We start from the raw sequence: 26,222 nt of genomic DNA, 5'->3' as shown, positions 1-26,222 counted from the left end.
TATTTAATAAATCTATTTTATGCCAAAAACTACTTACATAATTTTGGAAAAGACTTCAAACTTTCAATTTCTATTAAAAATTATGTAATAAATCTATTTTATGCCAAAAACTACTTACATAATTTTGGAAAACACTTCAAACTTTCAATTTCTATTAAAAATAGCCAAGAACCATCCCAAGGAATATCACTTTCACGTAAGAACCACATCGAAATCGGTCCATCCGTTGGAGGTTTACCCAGATATTGGCTGTTGTATATTTATACAAAATTGCTATGTATTTTTCATGTCACTATATGATGTTACTGTAAACGTTGTATTGACTTGTAAAAGAGCCCTTCAGGCCTACTTGAAGAATACATTTTTGAATTTTTGAGAGCTACGATGCCACAGATAGACACACAGACAGACATTGGCGTCAAACATATAACACCCCTATTTGCGCCGGGGGTTATGAATCTGATACTAATCTTGTTTTGATATTTTGTATCTTGTATTGGTATTGACACGGGAGCAGGGTATCAAAATCTAATTCACGAGAATAGGTTGAGAAATGCGACAGACAGTCAAACAATTTGATTTCAAGGCCACTATATAATAACCTTGTCGCTTCAACCCCTAAATAGAAAAAAAAATTGTTATAGGGAGCGTGCATGAACTGTAGGAGGCAGCACAGGAGCCATCAGATTATTGGCGCGAGGCGTAAATGTGATGTTTATTGTTCCGATGTAGCCCACAAGATGGCAAAATCTACTATGCACAAGAAAACACGTGACGTGTACATGTGCATGTTTATGGTTCCGATTCAGGCCACAAGATGGCAGACCCTCCAACGCGTACGGTCCCTATATTTAAGTAGGTATCTTTAAACTGGTAACCACGATACAGGCTTTGCCTAGTGTGGAGACCATCGTTAATCTTAGGGTTTAACATTAAGATTTTAAACCTTTACTGTAAAAGGAAAGATCAAAAAAGGAAAAATGACTGAAAAAAGATGACATACATCACTTAACTTTCTGTTTTTAAAGGGGTATGCCTTGTTTAAGCAAACATAATTTGAAATAGAGGTGGATTGTCAAAGAAAATTTAGCGCTGGAAATCTATCGACGCATGATTAAAACTTTAAGAACGCCATTTGACTTTCCACAGGCAACTAATACTCATCGAGACAATTCTAAAGACCCCAAACACAATTAGTTTGCGTTGTTTTATCACAGAATTCCTATGGCCACCTCCTGTGTCTATCATCAGATCAGCTCGATGGTACTATAATATTACATTGTACCCGACTTACATATGTATGCAAACTTTCAGCTACATTGAAAGTCGGCAAATGGGTCAAATTTAACTACAAGATTTAGCCTACCTACTAAAATCAAAGAGAATTTGAAATAAAGGTGTATTGTCAAAGTAAACTTTGTAGCGACGTAAATTTACTGCCATCATTCGACACATAATTAAAACTTTTAGAACGCCATTTGACTTTGATCCTTATCCTTCCACTGATATGTGTTAAATTTATTAAATATCAAAAAGTGGTGCCATCTAATAGAGCACAGGCCCAAGGTATGGTAGCATCGTTTCGAGCGAACATCTTTAAGCTGAAATGAAGACCGCTGTCGCTCGGTCAATTAGAGTAACCTCCTTTGCCATCAAGAGCTTCAAGGTTTACATCTGCTAGTTTTCTCTAGTGATGTTGGCGTTCGGTGAATTATATTTACGACAAGTAGAAGAATGCGGGTTGGTTAGGTGTTTTGAAAAAAAAAAAAACAACAAAACATTCTTTAATTAAACTCTTTATATATTATATCAATACACAAAGCACCAATGAGAACATGCTTAGAACAGCCAGTAAAACACCTGGAACAGAAAAAAAACAACTAAAATTATTGAACATACTACCTCCATCTCTCTTAAAATGTAAAAACAGAAATTTGTGAATCTACGGGACGAAAAGTCTATGATAAAGTTGGGGATAGATATCACATTTAAACTACACACCAAATATTTTAATTATATTGTCAAAAGTCCGACACACAACACTCACTACATTCACGCAGACATCTGAAGATATATCCTTTGGCTTTAACTTCTGGATCACTGGTCCAGAAGTTAGTGGACGTACGTATGAGTGACAAGAATTATATTTCCATCCCTCTCAGGCCTATTGCCGTTTATGTTTGCTTTCCTCTGTACTTGACGTGGCGTCTCCTCTGTCACTGTCAACGTGCCGGGAGACCGAAGCCCATTGAGTTGACAACTGACATTTGGAACTTCCAAACTACGGAAGGTGGAGATAAGGAATGGAATATCCATATACCAAAAAGTTTCATCAAAAAACCTTAAATAGGTGGCGCTACAATACCTAGAATACTTGAAAAGAAAATCAAATCATAGACAGCGCTCTTCACTCCGTCAATGACGCCTAGGTTCTTAGCTACTCTAGCGCTACTCTGGAGAGATTTGGAACTATTATTTATAGCTGACCACTGGAAACTTTTGCATAAGTTCAGCCTATGGAGATTGCGTTCCTTAACTCTACCTTCCATATTCCAAACCGTGATGTAGGAAATGTATGAGCGTTTATAGAAGGTTGCACTCTTAGTAAATGACGCGGCACTACTAACGCCATCTATTAGAATCTTAGGCGCGACGTTGGCAGACACAGTAGAGACGCCAGATCAGTCCCCTTTAAGAGATAGAGAGAGAACACAGCTACATTATATGACTTAGTAGTTTTACCAATAAGTGTGTCAAGAAGTGTATCACCATCCCTCTCAGCCCTGTTGCCATACTTCTCAACACTGGCTCTGACACGGATTTATCTTCACATCTCAGGAGACTATTCTCATCGTGCAGCTGCTTCATGGTGAGGCCACGCATCTCGATCGGCTCCTGGCAACTGAACAAGACGAATTTATCATGGGGCATTCCATGTCGTTTATTACTTACAAAGGCGTAGCCAGCCAGTGAACTGGGGTGGGAGGTGATATCGCTGGAGTCCTAGAGGGGGAGGGCAGATGCCGCAGAGGGGCATATATTGTACGTATAATTTGAGCTCCGGGGGGCGGGGGGAATCTGCTTGTACCTGTCTACGCCCATGTTTACGTAATGCCTTGTATGGCAGCTACGCTACCTCAATCAAATCTGCAAAGCTCGAACATATACTGCCAATTTATTAGCCAATACATGAAAAAATTACCAGAACAAATATAGCTTCCGCAGCACTTTCAGAAGTATTGGAAAGAAAGGCGTTACGTAAGCGACATTCTCGTAGAATTCATTAAAACAATGTATTTCAACGAAGTAGGATAAATATTAAAATCTCAAACATGTCGTCAACCATCCACAGCGTAGAGCATTGTCATAGCGTCTAAAATGTATGTACGCCTGAAAAGGTAGAGTTTGGTGAGACTACTAGAGTAGCAATTTTAGCTAATATTTGTAACCCATTCTCCACATGCATTAATAAATTATTTCATTTCATTATTATTTCATTATTTCATTATTTTATAGCCACGGGTTGCCGGACAAACGCCTCTATATGAAATTAGACTAGTTTTTCTAACTTGTTGGTCCCTGTGCGCTCCACGTAGGTAACCAGGTTGGGGTTGCCACCCATACTATAATATATAGTATCGTACTATATTTTAGTCAATTATACTATATTTATATTATACAAAAATAGGAAAAATACTATATTTCCATCATTAAAGAAAGGCCTATACAAATGGCATCGATGTCGCAATGTAGGGTCAGACCAAGATAAGTTGGCAAGGATTTTGATAGCCCAGATAGCGCAAGTGTTATTTTAAACTTCAAACAATGAATCTATGAATATATGACGTTTACTTAACACTGGCACAGGCTGGGCTATCAAAATCGCTGCCAACTTAGCTTGGTCTGACTCTATGCGCCTTGGATTTTTATTGGATCAACTCGGTATCCTATTATTTTTCCATTTTCCCAGTAAGTACTATATTTATTTCAATATTTTTAGAAAAATACTATTTTTCGGTAGAAAAAAGGTAGCAACCCTAAACCAGATCGTCAACCATCCACTGTGTGGAACAGTCAGATAAAACACAGGTGGTTAAACACAGTTTTTTACCAACTTACACTAGCTTTTCTGCCGCGTTGGTTCCACTGCGCTTCACGTAGGTAACCAGATCGTCAACCATCCACTTTGTGGAACAGTCGCATAGCCAAGGGTTGTCGGAAACGTCTAGTTTCTCAACCAGCTCCCAGCGTAACAGACGGCTATGTAGCTCTGTGAGGTTGTTGGATTGGAGGTACAGCTGGAACAATGGATAATAACATCGCATCGTTAGGTGACACCCAAAACTCATCGACTGGTGTTTGATGTTCTCGAGGGAATACTTCGTAGTCTACATCTAGCGTCAAGTAGCGGAACTCTCAGTACTGCTACTCACGGCAAACAAAAAGTCTAATGGTCTACGATTTTCCGCTAATATTATAACCAGATTACCAGAGTAACGGGAACTCTATTTTCAACTCCTACGCTTACTCTGGTTATAATATTAGCGGAAAATCGGTGAGCGTTAGACTTTTTATATATATTGTCGAATAGCAGTACTGAGAGTTCCGCTACTGGACGCTAGATGTAGACTACGAAAATAATAGTAATTTGGTAACAAAATCTCGTCTTCTTAATTCTCTTTGGCCATCCATAAATAGAAGGACAGGTATGGGCCTCTTAAAAAAAGGAATGTACAGGTTTTTAAAGGATTGGTAACGCGCATGTAATACCCCTGGTCGCGTAGCCAACATGCAGCATGCTCCGTAGCGATCGGAATACAACGGTCACTGATGCACTAATATGTAAGAGTAGCGATAGCGATTGTCATCTTGGCTAGGGCGGCTGGAGTTGCAGGCGTTCATAGTCTACGGGGACCTCTTACCATCAGGTGGGTCGTAAGCTTGTTTGCCACTAACGAGGTATAATTTTTTTTTTAGATTAAATAGAAGCGGGCCTAAAATAGTTCCTTTCGGTCAAAGAGAATTAAGAAGACCAAGAGTGCTTAATGCTCCATAAAACGGTTTTGTTACCAAAAATACTATTATTTCTTCTATCTATTGTCGAGTAGCAGTACTGAGAGTTCCGTTACTTGACGCTAGATGTAGACTACGGATGTTGTATGGAGTGAGCACTCTTGGTCTTCTTAATTGTCATTGTTTCGGTTTAAGAAATAGTTCTTTTAGAAATAGTTATTTTTACATAGAAATAGTTCCTTTTCCTTTAAGAAAAATCGGTTCGCATCGTTTCTCACCTCCTTGATCATCGGCCAGACGTAGCTCTCCCTGTGATCACCAGGGCTCGCTAGTGCCAGGGGTTCAATCACCGCCAGCTTTGGATTGAAGCTGAGATGCAGCTTGGACAGCATGGGCAGCCTGGCAAGTGCTGCATTGCCGATGCGGTGGAGCTCTGGCATGTTGCTCATGTGCAACTCATGCAATTTGTGTAGCATTGGTAACCCTCTGGAAATGGGACTTCAATCGTTCAATTTTGTTACTGACACGGGCGTAGGCAGGTAGAGGAAGGGGAGGCAGCTGCCTAGAGCTCAAATTTTACATACAACGTATGCCCCTCTGCGTCTGCACCCCCTAGGCCTCTGGACATATCAACTTGCTCTCCCCCTCCTAGTTTACGCCCTTGGTTATTGTACAGAATTTTTTGTCTTGAATTTAAGGGGGAGGACATATTTTTACATGCTTTTATTTAACTTGCCCTGTTAATATGTTAGAGTGGGTCAAATCTTGAAAGCTAATTTTGACCCCCTTCCCGATTTCCGATTGAACGGATATTTTGCGTACATATGAAAATGAAAATCGGATGACAATTCAATATTATGATGACATGGAGCTGATCTGATGATGGGGACAGGAGTAGGTCGTGGGAACTCTGTGATAAAACAACACTAACTAAATGTGTTTGGGGTTGTTACTGGTGTCTGGATGTCTGGATACAGATGTCTGGATGAGTATAGTTTCCTGTGTAAAGAAAAGCGCAGTCAGCGATAAAAGCTTGTACCAAAAATGAAATTTTAACCAGAAACAGATTTTTTCTCTCGGAGCGATTATTTCCGAAAATATTCACTTTATCCAAAAATGGTCGTTAAAGACCCCTATTCGTTTCATAAGACCTATTCAAAGACAACCCGCATCATAGGGTCGAAGCAAAAAAGAATCATCCCCAGAGTGTACAAAGTTAAATTTGACCCACTTCCCGGTTTCCGATGAAGCTGAAAATTTGCATACATATGTAAGTCGGGTGACAATGCAATATTATGGTACCATCGAGATGATCTGATGATGGGAATAGGAACTCTGTGATAAAACAACGTAACCTAATTGAACCCACAGAATACATCTACTTACCATGTTTCAACTACATGTGTATACATAGTTATTATAGTTTCAGAAAAAAGTGGCTATGACATACGGACGGACAGAAAGACAGACATAACGAATCCATAAGGGTTCCGTTTTTTGCCATTTGGCTACGGTACCCTAAAACACTCACCGAGTCTCACATTTGCCCATATCCAACTCCACAATGGGGTTCTGATTGAGGTTAAGATACACCAGATTTATGGCCTCCTTCAGTTCCTGCGGCACCATGGTCAGCTGGTTGTCGCTGAGGTCCAGGTACTCGAGGTAGCGGGGGGCGTGGAAGAATTTGTCCGGGATCTCGGTTAGCTGGCAGGAACGGAGGCGGAGGTCCTGGGGAAATGAGGTTTGTTTTATTCAGGTTACCTTTTTAATTCTTTACCAGACCTTATTAAACAACAGAGTGTTTTTATTAAGTTGTTTTTTCAATTCTTCATCAGGTTTTGGGCTTAGTTAATAACCAAAGCGAACGGGCAGTGGCTGAGGATCTCACCAGGGTAAACGCTACAATTAGAAAGCACCTTCAGGGTAATTCCGGAAAACTGTCGGGTATAAGTATAAAGTTAAAAAGTTTAAATATAAACTAAAACACAGTACAAATCTTTTTATTTACTTTCACCTGACCGTTGTCTGAAGTTAAATTTGATCCACTTCCCGGTTTCCGATTGAGCTGAAAATTTGCATACATATGTAAGTCGGGTGACAATGCAATATTATGGTACCATCGAGCTGATCTGATGATGGAGACAAGAGGTGGACATAGGAACTCTGTGATAAAACAACGCAACCTAATTGTGTTTGGGGTTTTTAGAATTTGCTCGATGAGTATTAGTTGCCTGTGGAAAGAAAAGTACAGTCAGCGATAAAACCTTGTACCAAAAATGAAATTTTTGCCAAAACTTGTTTAACACTTCGGATATAGCTAAGATGCCGATATCTGGTATGATAACGTTTGATTACATAGCTTTATTGCACATTAGCATTGCAAAGAATGATTAATAGAAGGGCGTAGCCAGCCAGTGAACTAAGGGGGGGGGCTTACATTGTATGTAAAATTTGAGCTCCAGGCTGCAGTTGCCCCCAACCCCTGCCTGTACCTGCCTACGCTCTTGAAAATGAAAAAAATGAAAAAAAAATGAAAAATATTTATTTTCCTTATAAAGTAAAGGTTTACAATTTGACATAAGTGGTTGGAGCTTCCTTTTAGGTGAATGAACCTGTATCAGGATGCCCCGCTCCTCCATAACATACAGTCTTTTTACTTAGTAGTAGGGAAATATTCCATAAGTACATGAAAGATTTATAGCTATATTTATTATATATATATATATATATATATATATATGCTATTTGATTTATGTTCTAGCCTAATTAATATATGAATATATGAGTGAATATACGAATGTATATATATACATATATATATATATATATATACATATATACATTCGTATATTTGTGTGTGTGTGTGTGTGTGTGTGTGTGTGTGTGTGTGTGTGTGTGGATTAATGTATGTGTTCAGCCTATATATTACGTATAGTTAATAATTCACGTGGTACAATAATGACTCCGTATCATCATAACTTAGTTGTTTCAGCCATTTTGTGAGTTCTATCTTACACTTATACAACAGTAATGGATGGATATGAATTAGCTTATTTATATTATTGTAGATGTATGCCGATTGCGCTTTATATTGCCCTTTGGCAAACATAGATTTATAGCTTGATAAGGGGGCAACACTGTTTTGACGTCGACGAGTTTCAATAGTAGAGTTAAAATCTAGGGTTTTATGTAGCCTGAGCGTTGTATTCAAAACATACAGTTTCCTGATTGTTAATTGGTCACTAATTTCGTATAGTTCTTTTGTAGGAAACCTGTATGGTTTTGAGTACATCACCTTAAGCAGGCAGCGTTGCCCTCTCTCAACCTCCAAAAATTTTGTTTTGGCAGCGCCACCCCAGACAGTAATACAGTAGCTCATGACAGGTTGTGCTAATGTTATATAAAGTTGATTCAGTAGTTCCTTAGTAGTAATATATCTAAAAATCTTGAAAATCCAATTAAGTTTTCTTATTCTATTGTTTACATTTTCGAGTTGCATGTGCCATGACAGGCGTTGATCAAGTAGTACACCTAGATATTTAGTAAATTTAACTTTTTCCAGTTCAATGCATACACAGGGGGAAGGATCATCTTGGTTACACATGTGTATTTTTAGTTTTAAGTTAACATTAGGTTGCGAACTGTCATATTTACTAAAACATATATAATTAGTTTTGCTGGCATTAAGCGTAAGAAGGTTATTTCTAAGCCATACTGCCACTCTGCGGAGGCCTGATTCTGCACTTCTAAACACTGACTCCCAGGATTCTCCATCGAACACTATAGCTGTGTCATCAGCATAAGAGCCGATGTGCCCACGTTGTAGTTTGAGATTCGTCAAATCATTGATATAAATAAGAAACAACGTGGGCCCCAGAACGCTTCCCTGGGGGACACCATAAGTTATATCCGTTTCGTTGCTAATGAAGTCTCCTATTTTCACCCTTTGCGTACGCCCCTGCAAGTAGTCATTCAGCAATTTAAGAGGTAAACCCCTTATGCCAATTCGTTCCATTTTTTGCGTAAGAGTGGAGAGAGACACGGTATCAAACGCCTTTTTTAGGTCTAAAAATATAGCGAGACATTTCTTTCCCTTATCAATTTTATCGGTAACTAAAGATGTAAGGGATAGTATAGCATCTTCTGTGGATCTGGACTGCCGAAAACCAAATTGGTTTTCGGAGAGTATGCTAAATTTATTTAAATATGATATTAGACGGTTATTTATTAGTTTTTCTATAACTTTAGATATGGCAGTCAACACGGAGATGGGTCGATAATTGCTTACGTCATCTCTCTCTCCACTCTTATGCACTGGTGTCACAATCGATTGTTTAAGTGGGGCGGGGAATACTCCTCTTTCAAAACAGAGGTTTGCTAGGTGGCTAATTATAGGGGCGACAACAGTACAGGCGTGTTTCAGGAATTTAGTTGGTATGTTATCCCACCCAGGGGCGCTATCGGCTCTGAGACCCATGACAATACAGTGTATTTCCTGGGGGTCAGTGTTCAGGAAAACAAGTGAGGAAGTGGTACAGTCGGGCAGGTTTTTTTCTGCATGAACATTTAGGTATCGATTATTTGAAGTACTTAGGATTTCTTCGGCCAGTGTTTTGCCAATGCCAGCAAAATAATTATTTACATAGTTAACAGAGGATGTTGGAGATGATTTAGTGTTTAGTAGATCAGTATTTTTTGTTTTGTCAGATTTGTAATTAGTTATCCTTTTTATTGTCTGCCAGAGCATTTTAGAGTTTTTAGATGATTTAGCCAGTTGTTCTTTTTCGTATTTGCGCCTGATTTTTTTTATTAGATCATTACAAAAATTGCGGTATCGTTTGTAGGTGATTTTGAGAACTTCATTATGAGGTTCCCGTCGCGATTTGAGTTGTAGTTTGTTACGGTTCCTAATGCAGCGCAACAAACCAGGGGTCATCCAGGGTTTTATTATTCGTTGACTTCTGGGTATAGGTCTAGTATTTTTACTTTCATCAAGAGATTGTCTAATCTTGTTTATAAGTTGAATTGTGACAAGATATGGGTCATTGGATAAGAGAAGAATGTCGATGTTTTTTTCCAGAAGCTTTTTTAGTGCACTGTCATAATTAATGGTTACTTTTTTACGAGGAGTTCGTTCATTAGGTTTATTGTACGTTAGCGTTAAGTGAAGTGTTAAATGGTCGGTGACAGAAGTGTTAAGAATAGTGACATATGCAGTGGATTTTTGGGATTGTATTTTCAGCATAAAGTGGTCCAGGCAACTGCCTTGTCTGGTAGGTAAAGTGTGCCCAGGTAGGATACCATGGGATGACAGCATATTTAGATAGCTAGATCTGTTAGATATTTCATAATTTGACTCGTGCTGTTTAGGAATGAGGTTAATATTTATGTCCCCCGTGATAATAATGTTGCTAAATGTTGTCAATTTTTCAAGATGATTACTCAATGAGTTGATAAAGTCTATTGCGTTACAGTTTGAGGGACTTCGATATATACCTAGTATGACAATATTTTTAAGTTTTATCTGTATGCATGTAGCTTGTTCTATTTTGATCTCTATAGCTTGAGCGTTAAGTTGAGTTTTCACATAGGCCACCACTCCATCACATTGATTTACGTTATTGACTGTGGATATAGTAGAGTAAGAATCGATTTGGGGAATTGGTTTATATTGGTTTAGGTGACATTCCGAGAGTATAATAATGTCGACCGTATGATTAAGTTCAGATAGGTTCAACATGAGGTCATCTAGGTTCCTATACACACTCCTAATATTTTGTGAGCAAATCGCTAAATTGGAATTTTCATATGGTACGTGTTTATGTAAGTCCTGGATGTCACACTGCATAGAAACCGCAACTTCCACTTCGTCTATTTCATTTAAAATATTTGTGTTACAAGTCATATTTTGATTGGACTAGAGTTATAAGTCACCATAATAAATGTCAATAATAATAATAGGCTACTTTTATGGCATGAACCAGTCGGTTGAAAGAACAGCATGGCTTTGCTGAGGTGTATGTATGTGCTTGTTTTATTTGAGTTTATCATAAGTGTGTGTGTGTTTATTTGATTAGTGTAAAAGTGAGTGAGTGAGCTGGTAGTAACAGCAGTTATATTATAATAGGGGAAGTTAACTAAACTTAATCTAAGTTTTACCGCTTTTATATAAAAGGAATTATTTTTCTTTTTTTCTCTGGCGGAGTAGAACAAACATTTTGAAAACATAATTACATGTGAAACATAACATAGTCATTTTTGATTTGATAAAGAGGTGATTTGAGCCTCACTTGTTACATGTACGATGTTCGCGTTGTCATCCTTTTTTAGGTAAATGTTGCCGTACGCCGTCCAGCAGTACTTGTACTGTTGTTGCCGTTTGAGCTCCCGGGCTAAGAAGTACAGCCGGGCCGCCCTAGGCGTCAGCTGCTCCGAAACGAACACGGGGGTCTCTTCTGAGCTACGCAGGCCTAGGTGTTTGGCACGAAGTTTTTCTTTATATTTGGCGTTGAAAAGTTTACATGATTTCAGGACATCATTTTTTAAGATAATAGAGGAGGTTTCAACTATAATGGCGGTTGCTTGAGGGCCACCAGGCTTAGCACGGACCCTATAAACGTCTTTGATATCGGACTTTGTTAAGGGGCAGTCAATTGTTTTTGACAAGTTCATGACAATGTTGATGAGTTCGAGTTTTGTCTCACTGCCCAATTTGGGTACATTTTTTATCTCAAAACTCGTCCGCCGACTGTGCTTTAAAACCTCTTCGACCTTGTTCTCCAACAGTGTTATTTGTTTTTTATCCTCAGCACATTGTTTTTCGAGGCACTCGATCCTGCTATTTGTCGCTTCACTTTCCGCCGTTAAAAATTCAATTTTGCTTTCGATATTTCTATTTGATTCTTTAATTTCCGAGAGTGTTTGAGAGTTTTTCTGTATTTCCAATAGTTGCGGCTGCATGAGACTAGTCATTAAGGTTCTCATCTCATTTTTAAACTGCTCCAGGTCGGCTGCAAAGTCGTCATTGTATTTACGTTTAAAGCGCGTAGTGACATTGTTCACCGGAGTGCTGTTGTCATGTGTTCCTAGTCTGAGATCGGATTCAGATTGTGACTTGTTTAGCGCTGCGGAGTCCGTCATTGTACCAGGCGATAATAAACCAGTAGAGGTAGGCATCTTATGCGCCATCTTAGGCGAAGGGAACTCGTCCAGTCACGCGCAAGTAGGCGTGGTCAACCTGTCCAATAGGAATCGGGCGCGGTCGCTGATTGGACGGCGCATACGCACAATAAGTACAACAATACAAATGTAATAGACTCACGGGCCGGGTACCAGGCGCGCAGAGGTTGCAGGCGCTGAGTTGTTGCGTTAGGTTGTTAGCTTCTATTGCCTTCTGCACTCCTATTTTTAGTAACGTTTTATTTCTTGTGATTTAATTTAAAATATTTTAAATACCAGAACGACACGGATTTATTAGACGCGTGCGCCACCAGGGGCGGTCCGAGGGGAAGAGGAAGCTCTTAACATGTTTAATCAACAATATTGATCTTAGCTAAGCACCTGTAAAGCCTGGATCTTCTACGTACCTCTAACATAGGCAAACTGGCGATAGCGATATGTGTGACATGGTCAATAGTTATCAGTGGGTTCCCAGAAAGGTCCAGATACCTCAGCTCAGGAAGATACTTGAAGAGATCCTGATTGAGGGAATTGAACTGGTTGTAGGACAAGTTCAGGGTACGTATGGAGGAGAGCAGCTCGTACGAGTAATCTTCGGAGGAGAATTTACCCTGAAAAAAAAAAATATTACGATAAATTACTAATCGCGAACTGCCTTTATTAACCGACTTCAAGATTTGAAAAGGAGGAGGTTATCAATTCGGTGTATTTTTTTTTTATGTTTGTTACTTCATAACTCCGTCATTTCTGAACCGATTTTGAAAATTATTTTTTTGCTTGAATCTATATATACAGACTGGTCCCGTTTTTGTCAAAACTCAGTTCTGATGATGGGATCCATGAGGAACCGAGGGAACTCTTCAAATGTGAAGAGCATACATATAGTGATTTTTGCATTTTCATCAACAAATTAAACATTTACATTTTAAAAGTGACATTTGATGAAGTGGAACTGCTGATGATGATCAGAATGGAACTCTCCAACGACGCATAGTTCTCGTTTGGCGATTTGTCCTCTTCGCTGTGTTTGTGAAGCAAATTAGATTTTTAAGACATTTTTTTTGTCATGATTGAGTTCTGACGATGGGGTCAATGAGGCATCGAGGAAACTCCTCAAATGTTAAGGCATATATATATAGTGATCTTAGTATTTTCATCATCAAATCAAGCATTTACATTTGTAGAAGTGACATTTGATGAAGCGGAATTGCTGATGATGAACAGAATGGAACTCTTCTATGCCGCATAGTTCACGTTTGGCAATTTGTTCTCTACGCATGTTTGTGAAGCAGTTAGGTTTTCATTTTTGTCAAGCTTGAGTTTTGATGATGGATAAATATATATTTTTCTTCATTGTTTTGAAATTGAAAATTCTGCATCGTGTAGGCACCTACAACCTATTACTTGACATGTGATACTTAAGGTCGAAAAACATTTACGTAAAGGGGGGGGGGGGGGGGGGCTCCGTAGTACTGCAACTCTGGAGTTGCAGGCGTACATATGTAGGCTACGGAGACTGCTTTACCATCAGGTGGGCCGTATGCATGTTTACCACCGACGTAGTATAAAAAAAGATAGATAATAGAAACGAATGTTGAGGGCTGTAAGAGAGGCAAACCGAGAAAAAGGTGTGAGAGAGACTTCGGGGAAAGAGGATACGGCTGTGCTTCCTTTGTTTGTTTTGATCGACTTGGCGGAAGATGGCCACGTAGGGTAGGGCCACAAGCCCGGAGAGTCCAAGAAAGACGCGCTCTCTATGTGAGACCGCTCTCTGCGGTTAGTAAGTTCTCAAACACAATAGTACTTATCTATACTTTTGTTCTGAGTTTGAGCACTAACCTCCAACAGCTGGGCGATCGGCTTGCATTGAAAACGTGCCTCTCTCTAGCGTTTTGAGTCTTCAGCCCTACAAAGGACTTGCTTAGCCTTCGGCACAATTAAGCATTTGTTATTTTATTTCAAGCTCATGATGGTTTTTTTTATTTTTATTATTTAACAGAAAATACAATATTTTAAGTACCGTAATCTAATTTTTCGCCAAACTGTGAAACAGTTTGTTGGCGGTGCGCTCTAAAATAACCTGAAACTAAATAGGTATACTAAAAATTTAGTAATACGTTAAGTAGCATTATGAGCATAGGAACATACCTATACGTACACAACTCAACTCTTATCTTGAGAGACAGCATCACACACAATTGACCAATGAAATAGTAGATGGACTAACAGGCCATCTCAGGCAAACTCCATTAAACAGTGAAGGCTACTGGAGATCAAGACCAATGGAGACAAATCACAGGAGCTGCAACACCAAATCTCCAGTAATGAGGGACCGGCAAAGAAAGATATTAACCTCAAACACTTCCGGACTGAATTTCGACGTCAGGCTATTATAGCTCAAATCCAAAACCCTCATCTTCTGCAGATCACTAAAGCCTCCGTATTCAATCAAACTTATCTTGTTATTTGATAGATTCAGCTCTTCAATGGGGAGGTCTGCTATTCTTGTGATGGTCTGTATATCGTTGCCGCTCAGATCCACGATTGTGGGTTTCAAGTCGGTTAATTCTGTAATATTAAATTAAAAATTGGCATGGACATTTACGTAATATACAATGTGCTTGTGCACGTATAGTGGAGCCGTTAACCACGTATGCTATGGTACGATAAATTTTATCAACAAATCACCCCCAATACCTATGTTTTTTCTCAACCATTTAAAAATGGAACCCTTCAAAGTTTTATGGCGCCCAAGAATAATAGCCCGCCGCCCGAATAATCATTTGGAACTTAAGGAACTTAGTTCGACGTACATTACAGAAGGTCTTGTTTGGACTAGTGTAACTTGTGAAATGTTTTAACTAGGGCTATTATTTTGATATCATCTTTTAACTGATACCCTGTACTGTCTTTTAAAAATAAAAAAAATACAGGTCAACGACCTCGTTTTCGAAAAAAAAGATAAAATGTGAAAAAAAGTAAATTTTTGCAGACAATTTTTATCTTCGTTAATTCTCGAGTATTTGTGGAAAATTCTCTGTAACATTTATGCTTGAAATTTATGCCTTCATTCATAAGCTATCGAATGATATTTTTTTTTAAATGTACTATAGGTAAATGGACAGATAATGGTACATTAACCAAGTGCATTCGTGTTTGACGCCATAAAACTTTGAAGGGGTGCATTTTTAAAATGGTTGAGAAAAAACATCCGTATGGGGGGTGATTTGTCGATAAAATTCATCGTACTATACGTGGTTAACGGCTCCACTATACGTGCACAAACACATTGTATATCTGTCTGGTACTAATTTTCGCTGCAAAAAATTGTCACTTTACAGAAAGGAAAGCGAGTAGAGGTTTTGTTTGTGAAACTTTTACACGCTTCTATGATGTTAGTTGAATATTTATGTCAAATTTCAGCTGCTAGGTTCGTATGACTGTTAAGGGCTGTCAATACCCAATATCCTTGAAATTGATGTTACTGAAGAAATTTTTAAAGAACAACTATTTGGGTTAATAAAGCAATTTCAAAGACCGTGGGCACCGTGGCCTTACTCGATCAAAGAGAATTAAGAAGACCAAGAGTACTCACGTAACCCGAACTCTATTTTCATCTAATACATTTATATTAGCGGAAAATCGTCGAGCTATTTGACGCTAAATGCAGACTCCGAAAATAATAGTATTGTTGGTAACAAAACCGTTGTTGTATGGAGTGAGCACTGTTGGTCTTCTTAATTCTCTTTGATTCGATACATTATTGATCAAAATCGGCTCGATAGAAAATAATTGCAAAGATCCTTCATTCTCGATAGATCCAGTCTATAGATCCAAAATAAGAGCTATGTATGGGTGGCTATGGGACATATTTTTGAGCAGCTTGTGTGCACCCATATTTTTGCACTTGAATGAACATAATTTTATTGGCCTCTTTAACCTTTTTTTTATTATAAAGTGAGTCACACCCAACTTGTTAGTAGATAAAGGCGCGAAATTCAAATTTTCTATGGAATGTCAACTTTCACGCATATACTTTTTAAATTTGCCGCCTTTTTCTACTGAGGTCGCTGTGCCAGAGTATACCTTCCCACTCGTGTACGAAGAAACTAGTCAGCATGTCCTTATTGGCGCAGTCAACGCGGTTGTCGGCGCACGAGCATGTTGAGCAAATCACGCCAGAGGGCGCTTCTGTAACATACATACAGGTAAATATGGCGTGGCGTCTCCTCTGTAACTGTCAACGTTGTGCCACAAGATTCTAAGAGATGGCGTCTGCGTTGCCTACATTGCGCTTACGGAGTTCCGAATGTCAATTGACTATAGATTTGTGGTTATAGTAAAAGAATAAGGCTCAAAGTTAAATGGCGTTCTAAAAGTTTTGATCATGTGTCGAAACATGGCAGTAAATTAACTGTGAATACAAAGTTTTCATTGACAATCCGCCTCTATTTCAAATTCTCTTTGCTCCTGAGCAATATCATAGAGAAATATAACTAAAGAAAGAGTGGTAACTCCATACACCAGTTTTCTTACCAAAACCATAGAGAAATAAGAAGTAATAGAGTGCTCACTCCATACATTAGTTTTCAACGATTTTCCGCTAATATTATAACCAGAGTAACCGGAACTCTATTCTCAACTCCTACGCTTACTCTGGTTATACTATTAACTCAAAATCGTTGAGCATTAGACTTTTTGTTTGCCGCGACATCTATTGTCGAGTAGCAGTACTGAGGGATTCGCTACACGATGCTAGATGTCGACTGCGAAAATAATAAGCATTTTGGTACCAAAACTGATGTATGGAGTGAGCACTCTATTACTTCTTATTTCTCTATGCCAAAACGCAAGTTATTTCGTAGTCGACAGCTAAAGGCAAGTAGCGGATTTCGCAATGTCACAATGTCGCGACTCACGAAAAATGTATTGCCAAAACAATTTACAGCTAATATTACAACCAGAAGGAGTTGAAAATAGAGTTCCGATTAATCTGGTTATAATATTAGCTGAAAATTGTTGACCATCTGAGTTTTCGTTCGTCGCGATAACGACATCTATTGTCAACTAGCAGTACTGATAATTCCGATACTTGACGCTAGATGTCAACTACGAAATAACTCTTGTTTTGGTAAGAAAACTGATGTATGGAGTTACCTTTCTTTCTTTACTTATATTTCTCTATTTCTCTATAGTAGTTAGGTAAGTAATACACGAACTAGTAACATATGTTACTAGTTCGTGTATTACTTACCCGTCCCATGCTCAACGGCATCTGAGACATTCCCTCCGAAGCTTCGCTCAACCCGCTTGGCATCTTGCACATGCAAAGTAAAATTATTAATTAATAATTATTCTCGTCGGTTTGGCAAGGGACGATGGCAAGAGGCCCGACGGTATAACAGCGCGGCTTACATGGGCGATGACTCGCGAATGCGACGCGGCGCGGTGGCCCAACGGCATTCGAAGATCGCCCACGTAGGATACTTCCATAGGTATCAAAGGATTGAATTCACCCGCGCCGCGCCGCAGCGCGCCGCACGGCTTCGCGTTCGCGAGTTATTCGCTTAGGTAAGACACTGCCTAACTCTGGTGCCTTGGAAGTTGGGACGGCCTCTAGTTTGGGATGCCACATGCGTTGACACCCTCGCGCCGTCCGACCCTCCGGGTACCAGCAGTGATGCTGGACGTGCTGCGTCCGCAGCCGAAGACTTCAAACACCGAAAATACGCTATTCTCGGCAGTAGCTACATTTTCGTGGGGCCCAAGCGCGCTATTTAAGGACCAAAGAGAATTAAGAAGACCAAGAGTGCTCACTCTATACAACGGTTTTGTTACCAAAAATACTATTATTTTTGTAGTCTACATCTAGCGTCAAATAGCGGAACTCTCAGTACTGCTACTCGACAATAGATGTCGCGGCAAACAAGAAGTCTAATGCTCAACGATTTTCCGCCAATATTATAACCAGAGAAGGGCTTCCAATACCGGGATCCCGGTATTGCGGGATCTCGGGATCCCGTCTTTTTAAAAGCATTTTTCAATACCGGTATTTTGAAATGCAAAACCGGGATCCCGGTATTTTCAAAAACCCTTTATATCTATTAGAATGGTCACATTTGGCTGTATCAACACGTACCACCCATCTAACTGGCATATACCCCTCATTTTATTATTGAAACAAGATCGTTGCTGTGCGTCAGATAAATATTTGGTGGTTGGTGGTGGATGAATTCTGAAGTTTTCTGGGTGACATTAATATAATTAATAATAATAGTGTCATTAATATAATTAGTTCTTAAAATCTTATCAAACATGAAAAGAGCAAGACAATGTAGCATGGTAAACCAATTTTGGACTTTGGTTGGACTAACAATATGACTGGTGAAGTCAACATGTTGATAAAATTATTTCTAATCTGGAGTGTGAAATAAAATTATTACATATGGCGACATTGATTGCTTAAGGCGCAATGATGGGCAAGGTATGGGCAATGTGAATGTCATCTCGCCTTGTGTGGTAGGGCACAGCACAGCAGATGTCATTCCAGATCTAGAGCAGAGCCCAACTGGGGAAGTACCTCCACCTTACAGAAAACCGCAGCCAAATAACACTTGACCCTACTCATAGTGTTGTGTTCCTGCCGGTGAGTAAGGTTGCCAGAGCTCAACGAGGGGGGGTGGGGTTAGGGTCGGCAACGCGCATGTAACTCCTCTGGAGTTGCAGGGTCTGGGATTTGCCTTAAATTTTAATCACCATCATTTTTAATGGCATCATGTTCAGTTTATTGAATTATGGGGTATCATGAAGGTCCTGCAGTTCTATCTACTATACTTTTTGAAAAATAAAAAAAATCGAGAAATTGCTATGTAAAGTCATAGAAACCAGAAAAACCTAATTTCTCCCTTGTCGCTTATTTATTTCTAATTAAGCTAGTACATGTTGATTGGTTTACTAATAAACTACCTATTATATTCGACTAATGTTGAAAATAACGGTTGTAGGCAGCACCAAATACTGATTTATCAAAAACAGGTTTTATTTTTTTTCTCTAAAACCACTCAATTGGGGTGCCTAATTTTTTTTTTTTACTTTTGTCTATATATAGACCTAACAATAAAAAAAAAAACAAATGTCTATCGGGAAGGACATCAGAGTTACAATTTTTTAAATATTTAGTGTTAGGGTTGTCAGTTGTCATAAGAGTTCACCGCCGTAGGGTAGGAACTAATATTTCAAAGTATGTAATCATTTAATTCTTATTCGTATTAATAAATGCTGCTGTTATTCTAAAACCAGAAATAGATTAGGAGATACATTTTGTAATTGTTTTGATGTTTGGACACTTACATTCTTATGACGACATCCTAATACTTACTAACCTAAGTACTGAGCCGTATTGTGTACCCTAATCAGTACTCAGCTACTGAGACTGCACAGATATTATGTTATAAGTAAATCAAAAAGCATTACCTCTGCTACAGCAGAATGGTCAGTATTCTTGTTTTGCTTATCGATACTGATAGACTTAAAGGAGGATCCACAATCTTTCAGATATTGCCGGCCATTAAAAATTCAATATCGACCAGAGAATAAAGATTTAATACTCAATGAAAAAGCGAGAGTGGAGAAGGAAATAAAGGACTTGTCATCTCTTTACGCAGAAACCGCAGCAGGGCAAAGCGTAATTGCAGATCCTAAGTTATACTTAACCGTTATAGATGGCAAAGTTTATAATATTATAACGAACACCAATTCTCAATTACGTTGCGCTTGTTGTGGTGCGACTACATCCGAATTCAACAAACTGGATGTGGTTCGTAGGAAAAATATAAATTCAAATGCGTTACTTTATGGACTCAGTCCATTGCACTGTTGGATCCGATTATTTGAGTTTTTACTCCACTTGGCATACAAAAATGACCCAGAAGTTAGAAGATGGAGGGTTTTAAAAAATACGGTGGCGGCACAAATTATGCAAGACCGAAAAAAGAAAATTCAAGCAGAAATTAGGTCTAAATTGTCACTTTTAGTCGATGTAGTGAAACCAAATACGGGGACCACAAATGACGGCAATACTGCTCGGACAGCATTCTCAGATAAAAATCGACAAACATTTGCAGAAATTTTAGGCATAGAGTTGTGGCTAGTTGAGGACTTTCATACCATTTTGGTTCTTCTGTCAAGTGGTTTACCAATTGATGCAAATAAATTTCGAATATTTTGTGCATCTGTGGCCGAAAAATATGTAGAACAATATAATTGGTTCCATATGTCGGTCACAATGCACAAAATACTGATGCACGGCTGGCAAATTATCGAGGCGACTCCTTTACCAATAGGAATGCTGTCCGAGCAGGCCGGTGAGTCAAGAAATAAATTCTGGCGATACGACAGAGAACACCACACCAGGAAAATAAATAGGAAGGCCACCATTCTAGACCTGTTCCACCGTGGTCTGGAATCTTCTGATCCTTTCATATCCCAACTGTCTCTTAAAGACCGCATAAGTTTACAAAAACGAACACCGATCCCCACAAAAGTCATAAACCTTTTAAAAGAAATTGAACCATCCAACATGATACTGAACGACGACAATTATTACGAAAACATAATTTTAGGCACAGATGAAAAACTATTGTACTCAGATGAAGAATAAACTTAATATTTACATTTAAATTTTAAGAATAAACTACATTCTAGGTACCTAAACCACTTTCGCTTCAGTCACTCTCATAACATTATTTATACATGCTCGTCAGTTTTTACCATTTAGCGAATAGTACCTACAGAAACAGAACTCTTCAAGTCAGTTGCCTGATTTTCATAAAATCACCTTTGCGTATCGTTTTGCTATGTACTAAATAGACAGAAATTATAACTCATGGATTCCTAAATGTGACACCCCTATTTCCATAGAAATATCTCAAAAACTTAGAAATGCTATAACTCTGATGTCCTTTGAGTTAAACAGCTGAAATTTTCAGTAAATATAGGTATATTTCATTCAAAACCTATTATGAAAAAATAAGGTACCCCAATTGATTACTAATTAATTTAGAAAAAAAAAATGAAAAAAAATATAATATGTCCTAGCGACTTAATTATTAAAGTTAACCTATTGTAATTGATACTAGTAATATATTAAATATCCTAAAATGTAATACAAAGGAAATAATGTCATTACTGGCGATATTTTAGGAAATAAAATTACAAACACTTTTTGATGACGTCATGAACCGCGCCTTTAAAAAATCGTATCGAGAGAACTATTAGTAGTATTCATCTGGGAGTTTGACTGAAGGGTTTAAAAAGTATCAAAGCATTAAAATTAAATATAAAACAGGGGCGCAAAAAACTGACGGTAAATCCCAGACTGTGAGGTGTACATAGGCTACGGAGACTGCTTACCATCAGGCAGGCCGTATGCTTGTTTGCCACCGACGTAGTATATAAAAAAAAATGATGATTTTTCACCAATTTGATCAGAAAAGAAATTGGCATCGGTCTCATCCAGCATCCAAATATACACAATTTAATCACCAATTTTAGATTTTTGGTGAATTAGTGGGCTCGTGGTTTTAAAAAAATGTCCCCAAATGTGCATAAATGTGCATGTCGGAAATTGGTATTCTTGCGTTGGTGCCTTCATTTGATCGATCATATACTTACAATCGAATGAAGTGGAATCGGCGAGCCAATTTCATTTTTGCATCCACACCTCCTGATATGATCAGAATTTTCTAAAATTTATAATTAGATTGGCGAAAAATTGTTCCCGCCTGGATGGACCTTTATCGTTTTACTAAAAGCTTTTACTTAGGATATATCTGGTTTTACAGTGAGCTTTTTCAATTCCCGTTTTTAATAAAACTATACATTTTTAAGCGATTCGTCTTCAATACCGGGATCCCGGTATCCCGGTATTGATGAAGACAGTTTCGGTATTAATAGCGGTATTGTGAGAAGTCCGGTATTTGGAAGCCCTAAGCCAGAGTAAACGTAGGAGTTGAAAATAGAGTTTTGGTTAGTTCTGGTGGTAGAATGTCGGGCCATGCTCAGTGTATGGTTCCGTAGTTAACCGCCCGTCAAAATAGACTACAAAAATTATTAACCATCATGTTCGCTATAGTTTACCTTGAAAGTTTTTGGTAAGCTTTACTTTCACGATTTTTTTCATGTTTCAAAAGTTAGAGGGTAACACATTTTTTTTTCTTTCAGAGCGATTTTTTCAAAAACATTATATTTATCGAAAAATGGTTTGCATTTAGACCCTTGAGAGAGAGACCCTAGAGATTTAAATTTGATCGAAAGATCTATCCAAAGACACCCCACACTATAAGGTTGAAGCGAAAAAAAACATCCCCACTTTTCGTATCCTACATTTTTTGTTATTTAGTTTTATGTTACGACTGTATTGGCGTAACTAATTTAACATATCCATGCCACTAACGCTCAATGCCGCTGACATCAGACGGACATGGCGAAACTATACGCGTTCCTAGTTAACTACGGAGTACGGAACCCTAATTGTACTTCAATTTAGATTCTTACTAGACTGTTTTCGAGAAAATTTTGAAACATACCTGTAATCTGCGGTTTAACTAAACAAAACAGTAGAAACAAATAACAAACACTTAAATTCATGGCTTGTACGTGTTTGCGACAGCTGACCAAAGAGAATAATAACAAAAAACAATTGACGATAAAAGTCGGTCCTTGGTGTTAACCAGAGTCTAGTAAATAAAGAAGACTGACAACCCCCATACAACGCCGCGAGAATCGTCAATAATGTAGAAGACCACAATATCATTTTTAAATTATAGTGTGTATGAAAACGTAAACTCAAACATTTATCCAGCAAATAGGCCACAAGAACACTTTTACATGACTTTTTACAATCAATAAGAATAACCAAAATGACAAATTACTTAGATATAATATTATATATTTTATTAGAGAAGTATACAGTCTCTAAATGTCGAATTACACAAAAAAAACTATAATAATAATAAAATTCTTTATTGCGCACTACATAAAAAACAGATACAGAAACAACAGGCGGACTTATCGCTAAACAGCGATCTCTTCCAGACAACCTTCAGATAGTGAGATGGCGAACGAAGCGAAGTTAACGGGTGGTGCAAAATAAAGAAAAAAGTAGTAAAAATACAATATAATGGGTCTCTATTGTTTCCCATAAAGTTTTAAGTCATAATGTATTGTTTGTCCGCATTTTCGTTAGCCATAATTTGGTTTTTCTCAGAAACGCGTAACTTTTCAGAATTGCCATAAAACAAACCTAACCTAACCTAACCTATCTATAGGATAACCTGAGGAAATTCCTGAAAAGTTAACGGTTTCAGAGTTATGACTAATGATAATATGACTATCATTACATTATGACTTTCAATAATTATGTCAAACAAAGGGATCCGACAATATAATACATATACTATAAAAATATACATACCTACAACTGACAAATACTAAAATTCTTTACAGATTTAACACGTTCACTGCGGGACAAATCTTAAAGAACTTTCAACTGGTGCGGTTGAGATCGAATCAGCCCAAACCTAAGCTCTTTTTCAGTGCGGGTGAGGCCTAATCGACCTCGAATTTCAGTAGGTAATTAAATTCTTCATAACTTTGCCTTTACTCGGAATAGGTGTTTTTTGTTATGTGCTATACATTCCTCACTAAATGCTTAAAATACCCTTAGCTTCGCCTTTGGTTCTGACCTTTGGTTAAAGAAAAAATACCTAAAGAATCTTTAAGGTCTTTTAGGCCTCAAAACGCACTAAATTTTATCTAAGTCTAGTGAAGGGAATGGCAGTTATCGCTAAACTATCGATGATCATCATCTCATCGACCATCTTCGATACAATATTTCAGACGCCATTTTAAGTTAATCTAATGCATTTATGCTATACAGGGTGTAACAAAAATAGTGGGGATCCGTTTAAGGGCATAAAAATTTTTTTCTATGGGGCAGGTCGTCCGAGTCGGCCAACCCTCCATGCAAAGTCCAAAAATTTTTCGCGTCAAAAATTTTTTTTTCTACTTTTTCCTGATCAGAACACGATACCGAATATGCCCTTAAACGGATCCCCACCATTTTTGTTACACCCTGTATTTATTATTTCGAGTTCGAATCCCAGTAAGGTTAGCGGCCCAGTGGATGACACTATAAGGAGGGAATTCACACATTTTTACAAACAACTTCTGAACTATCAAACATACAGACTGCAAGCCTGTGCAAATAAGTAAACCACTTCTTTCTACATGCTATGCGGGCCATAAAATGTATTATACTCTTACCATCGTCAAATTATTTCAGTTTTCTGCAATCTCTCAAATTGTATTAAAATTTTGTTAGAAAGTTAACAAAGTCTAGGATTAAATTTAAGACTAAATTTTAGTATTTAAATTAAATGAATGTCTCGGTTACGTGTGTACAAATGTACGTTATTTTAACCTATCCAACGGTCACGATCGTTGTCGTTTTTAGGTTATACGTATTATTTACGTAAAACACGCGTGGTTCAATATCGATAACTATGGCCGCACTAACGTGAAGCGGTCAACTCCCGCGCCGCCCGCGTCCCGCTCAGTGCGGCCTTGAGGTCACTTTCTTGAGACATTAATAAACCTCAACCCGCACTGAGTGAAAATAAAATATATCTAGTGCGGTTGAGGCTTATTAAGACCTCAAACGTTTTTTTTTGTACCAACGAGTTCGGCTTTGGAAAACATAAAGAAATGTATATTTGACTCTGTCGTACGCCTTGTAGTTAAACGGCAGCAGTTCCCGCACCAGAGAGATAACACGAACTTTTAGCCCCGCACCAGCGTAAAGTCGAGATTGAGGCGGATTTGACTCAACCCGCAGTGAACGTGTTAAAAGTCTCTAAGTGCCACCCTACTGCTAGTTATATATTCAAAACGTAAAACTGGACTGGTCTAACTTGTCTGGCCGCAGTTAGAGTCACAAAAGTGGATTTAAAAGGATATATAAAGGATTTTAACCCTTACAAAAAGTTCTCAAATTTTAAAATGAGATGGCCTAATTAGATAAGAATAGTCTAAAATGTTCATTGTACCTACTTTTGCTCATATCATATGACAGCCGGTCAGGATAGTCACATTTTAGAAGGCATAAAAACAGTTAGCAACCATCTGAAGTCATAAAAGTAGTTACCAACAGTTTGTATAACTAAAGCTAAAATAGAAAAATACCTAGTAAAATGCATGCGAGGAACGCGGTGTTGTATGAAGGTTGTTTATCTTGAATTTTTACTAGTCTTTGATGATAACAATTTGACACCAGACGAAGTCAGAGATTACGTATTTTAAAAACAGGTGCAAAGTGTAATAAAGTTAAAATAATAAAACAGATAAGCCCCTATATTACCTACTGGATTTCTGACGTGAAACGTGATGTGAACTTCTTTAAAAACCCGTAGAGGGGGTCGGTCATGGGCGCTTTCTATGTTTATATATTATTATATATTAGATATTTAATTTATACATTATATACACCGTGTTTTTTTTATTTCCGTTAATTTCAAGGGTGCATTCCTGAGCCAAGTCTTCCTAAAGAAATAGCGATAGAACCAAAATATGATAAATTTGTAAGTAGCTTGAAAACTTATTTAATAAATAATTGTTGCTATTCTTAAAATAATATTTAGATGCTAACAAATACCATAAATAGGCATATACAATTTATTTATCTTTTTTGTGTATTCTGTAATTTGTAGGTATGTAATAATTGTTTTATGTGTTAGTGTTAGATAAAATTGCAATACCCTTACAGGGTGTCATATTGTGAAACATTATATTATTCATTAAGAACATCTGTATGAACACCAAAGTGAAAGCAATAAACGTTATTATGATTATTATCTCCTATCTGATTATTATTGTATCTCCTTGGATTTCACGGGCCTATAAATCCCGGTCTTTTGATAGGCTTGCGTGAGGATATAGATCCAACACGAAGAGGCCTCTTGGAGAGCTTT

At 38.0% G+C, this 26,222-nt stretch overlaps 1 protein-coding gene across 1 annotated transcript; it reads right to left on the bottom strand.

Annotated features, from left to right (window-relative positions):
• Nucleotides 1-1,780: 1,780 nt before the first annotated feature.
• Nucleotides 1,781-23,052, bottom strand: LOC133533134 (trophoblast glycoprotein-like). Its single transcript, XM_061872098.1, is given in 10 exon segments — nucleotides 1,781-1,860; nucleotides 2,743-2,827; nucleotides 2,830-2,902; nucleotides 4,120-4,298; nucleotides 5,292-5,499; nucleotides 6,545-6,744; nucleotides 12,603-12,806; nucleotides 14,549-14,763; nucleotides 16,282-16,386; nucleotides 22,782-23,052. Coding segments are annotated over 10 exon segments (1,386 nt in total). The 5' UTR covers nucleotides 22,843-23,052; the 3' UTR covers nucleotides 1,781-1,804.
• Between the last annotated feature and the right edge of the window lie 3,170 nt (nucleotides 23,053-26,222).

Source organism: Cydia pomonella, chromosome 28 (assembly GCF_033807575.1).
Source record: "Cydia pomonella isolate Wapato2018A chromosome 28, ilCydPomo1, whole genome shotgun sequence".
NCBI classification, from domain to species: Eukaryota; Metazoa; Arthropoda; class Insecta; order Lepidoptera; family Tortricidae; genus Cydia; species Cydia pomonella.
This window is presented reverse-complemented; position numbering and strand designations above follow the sequence as displayed.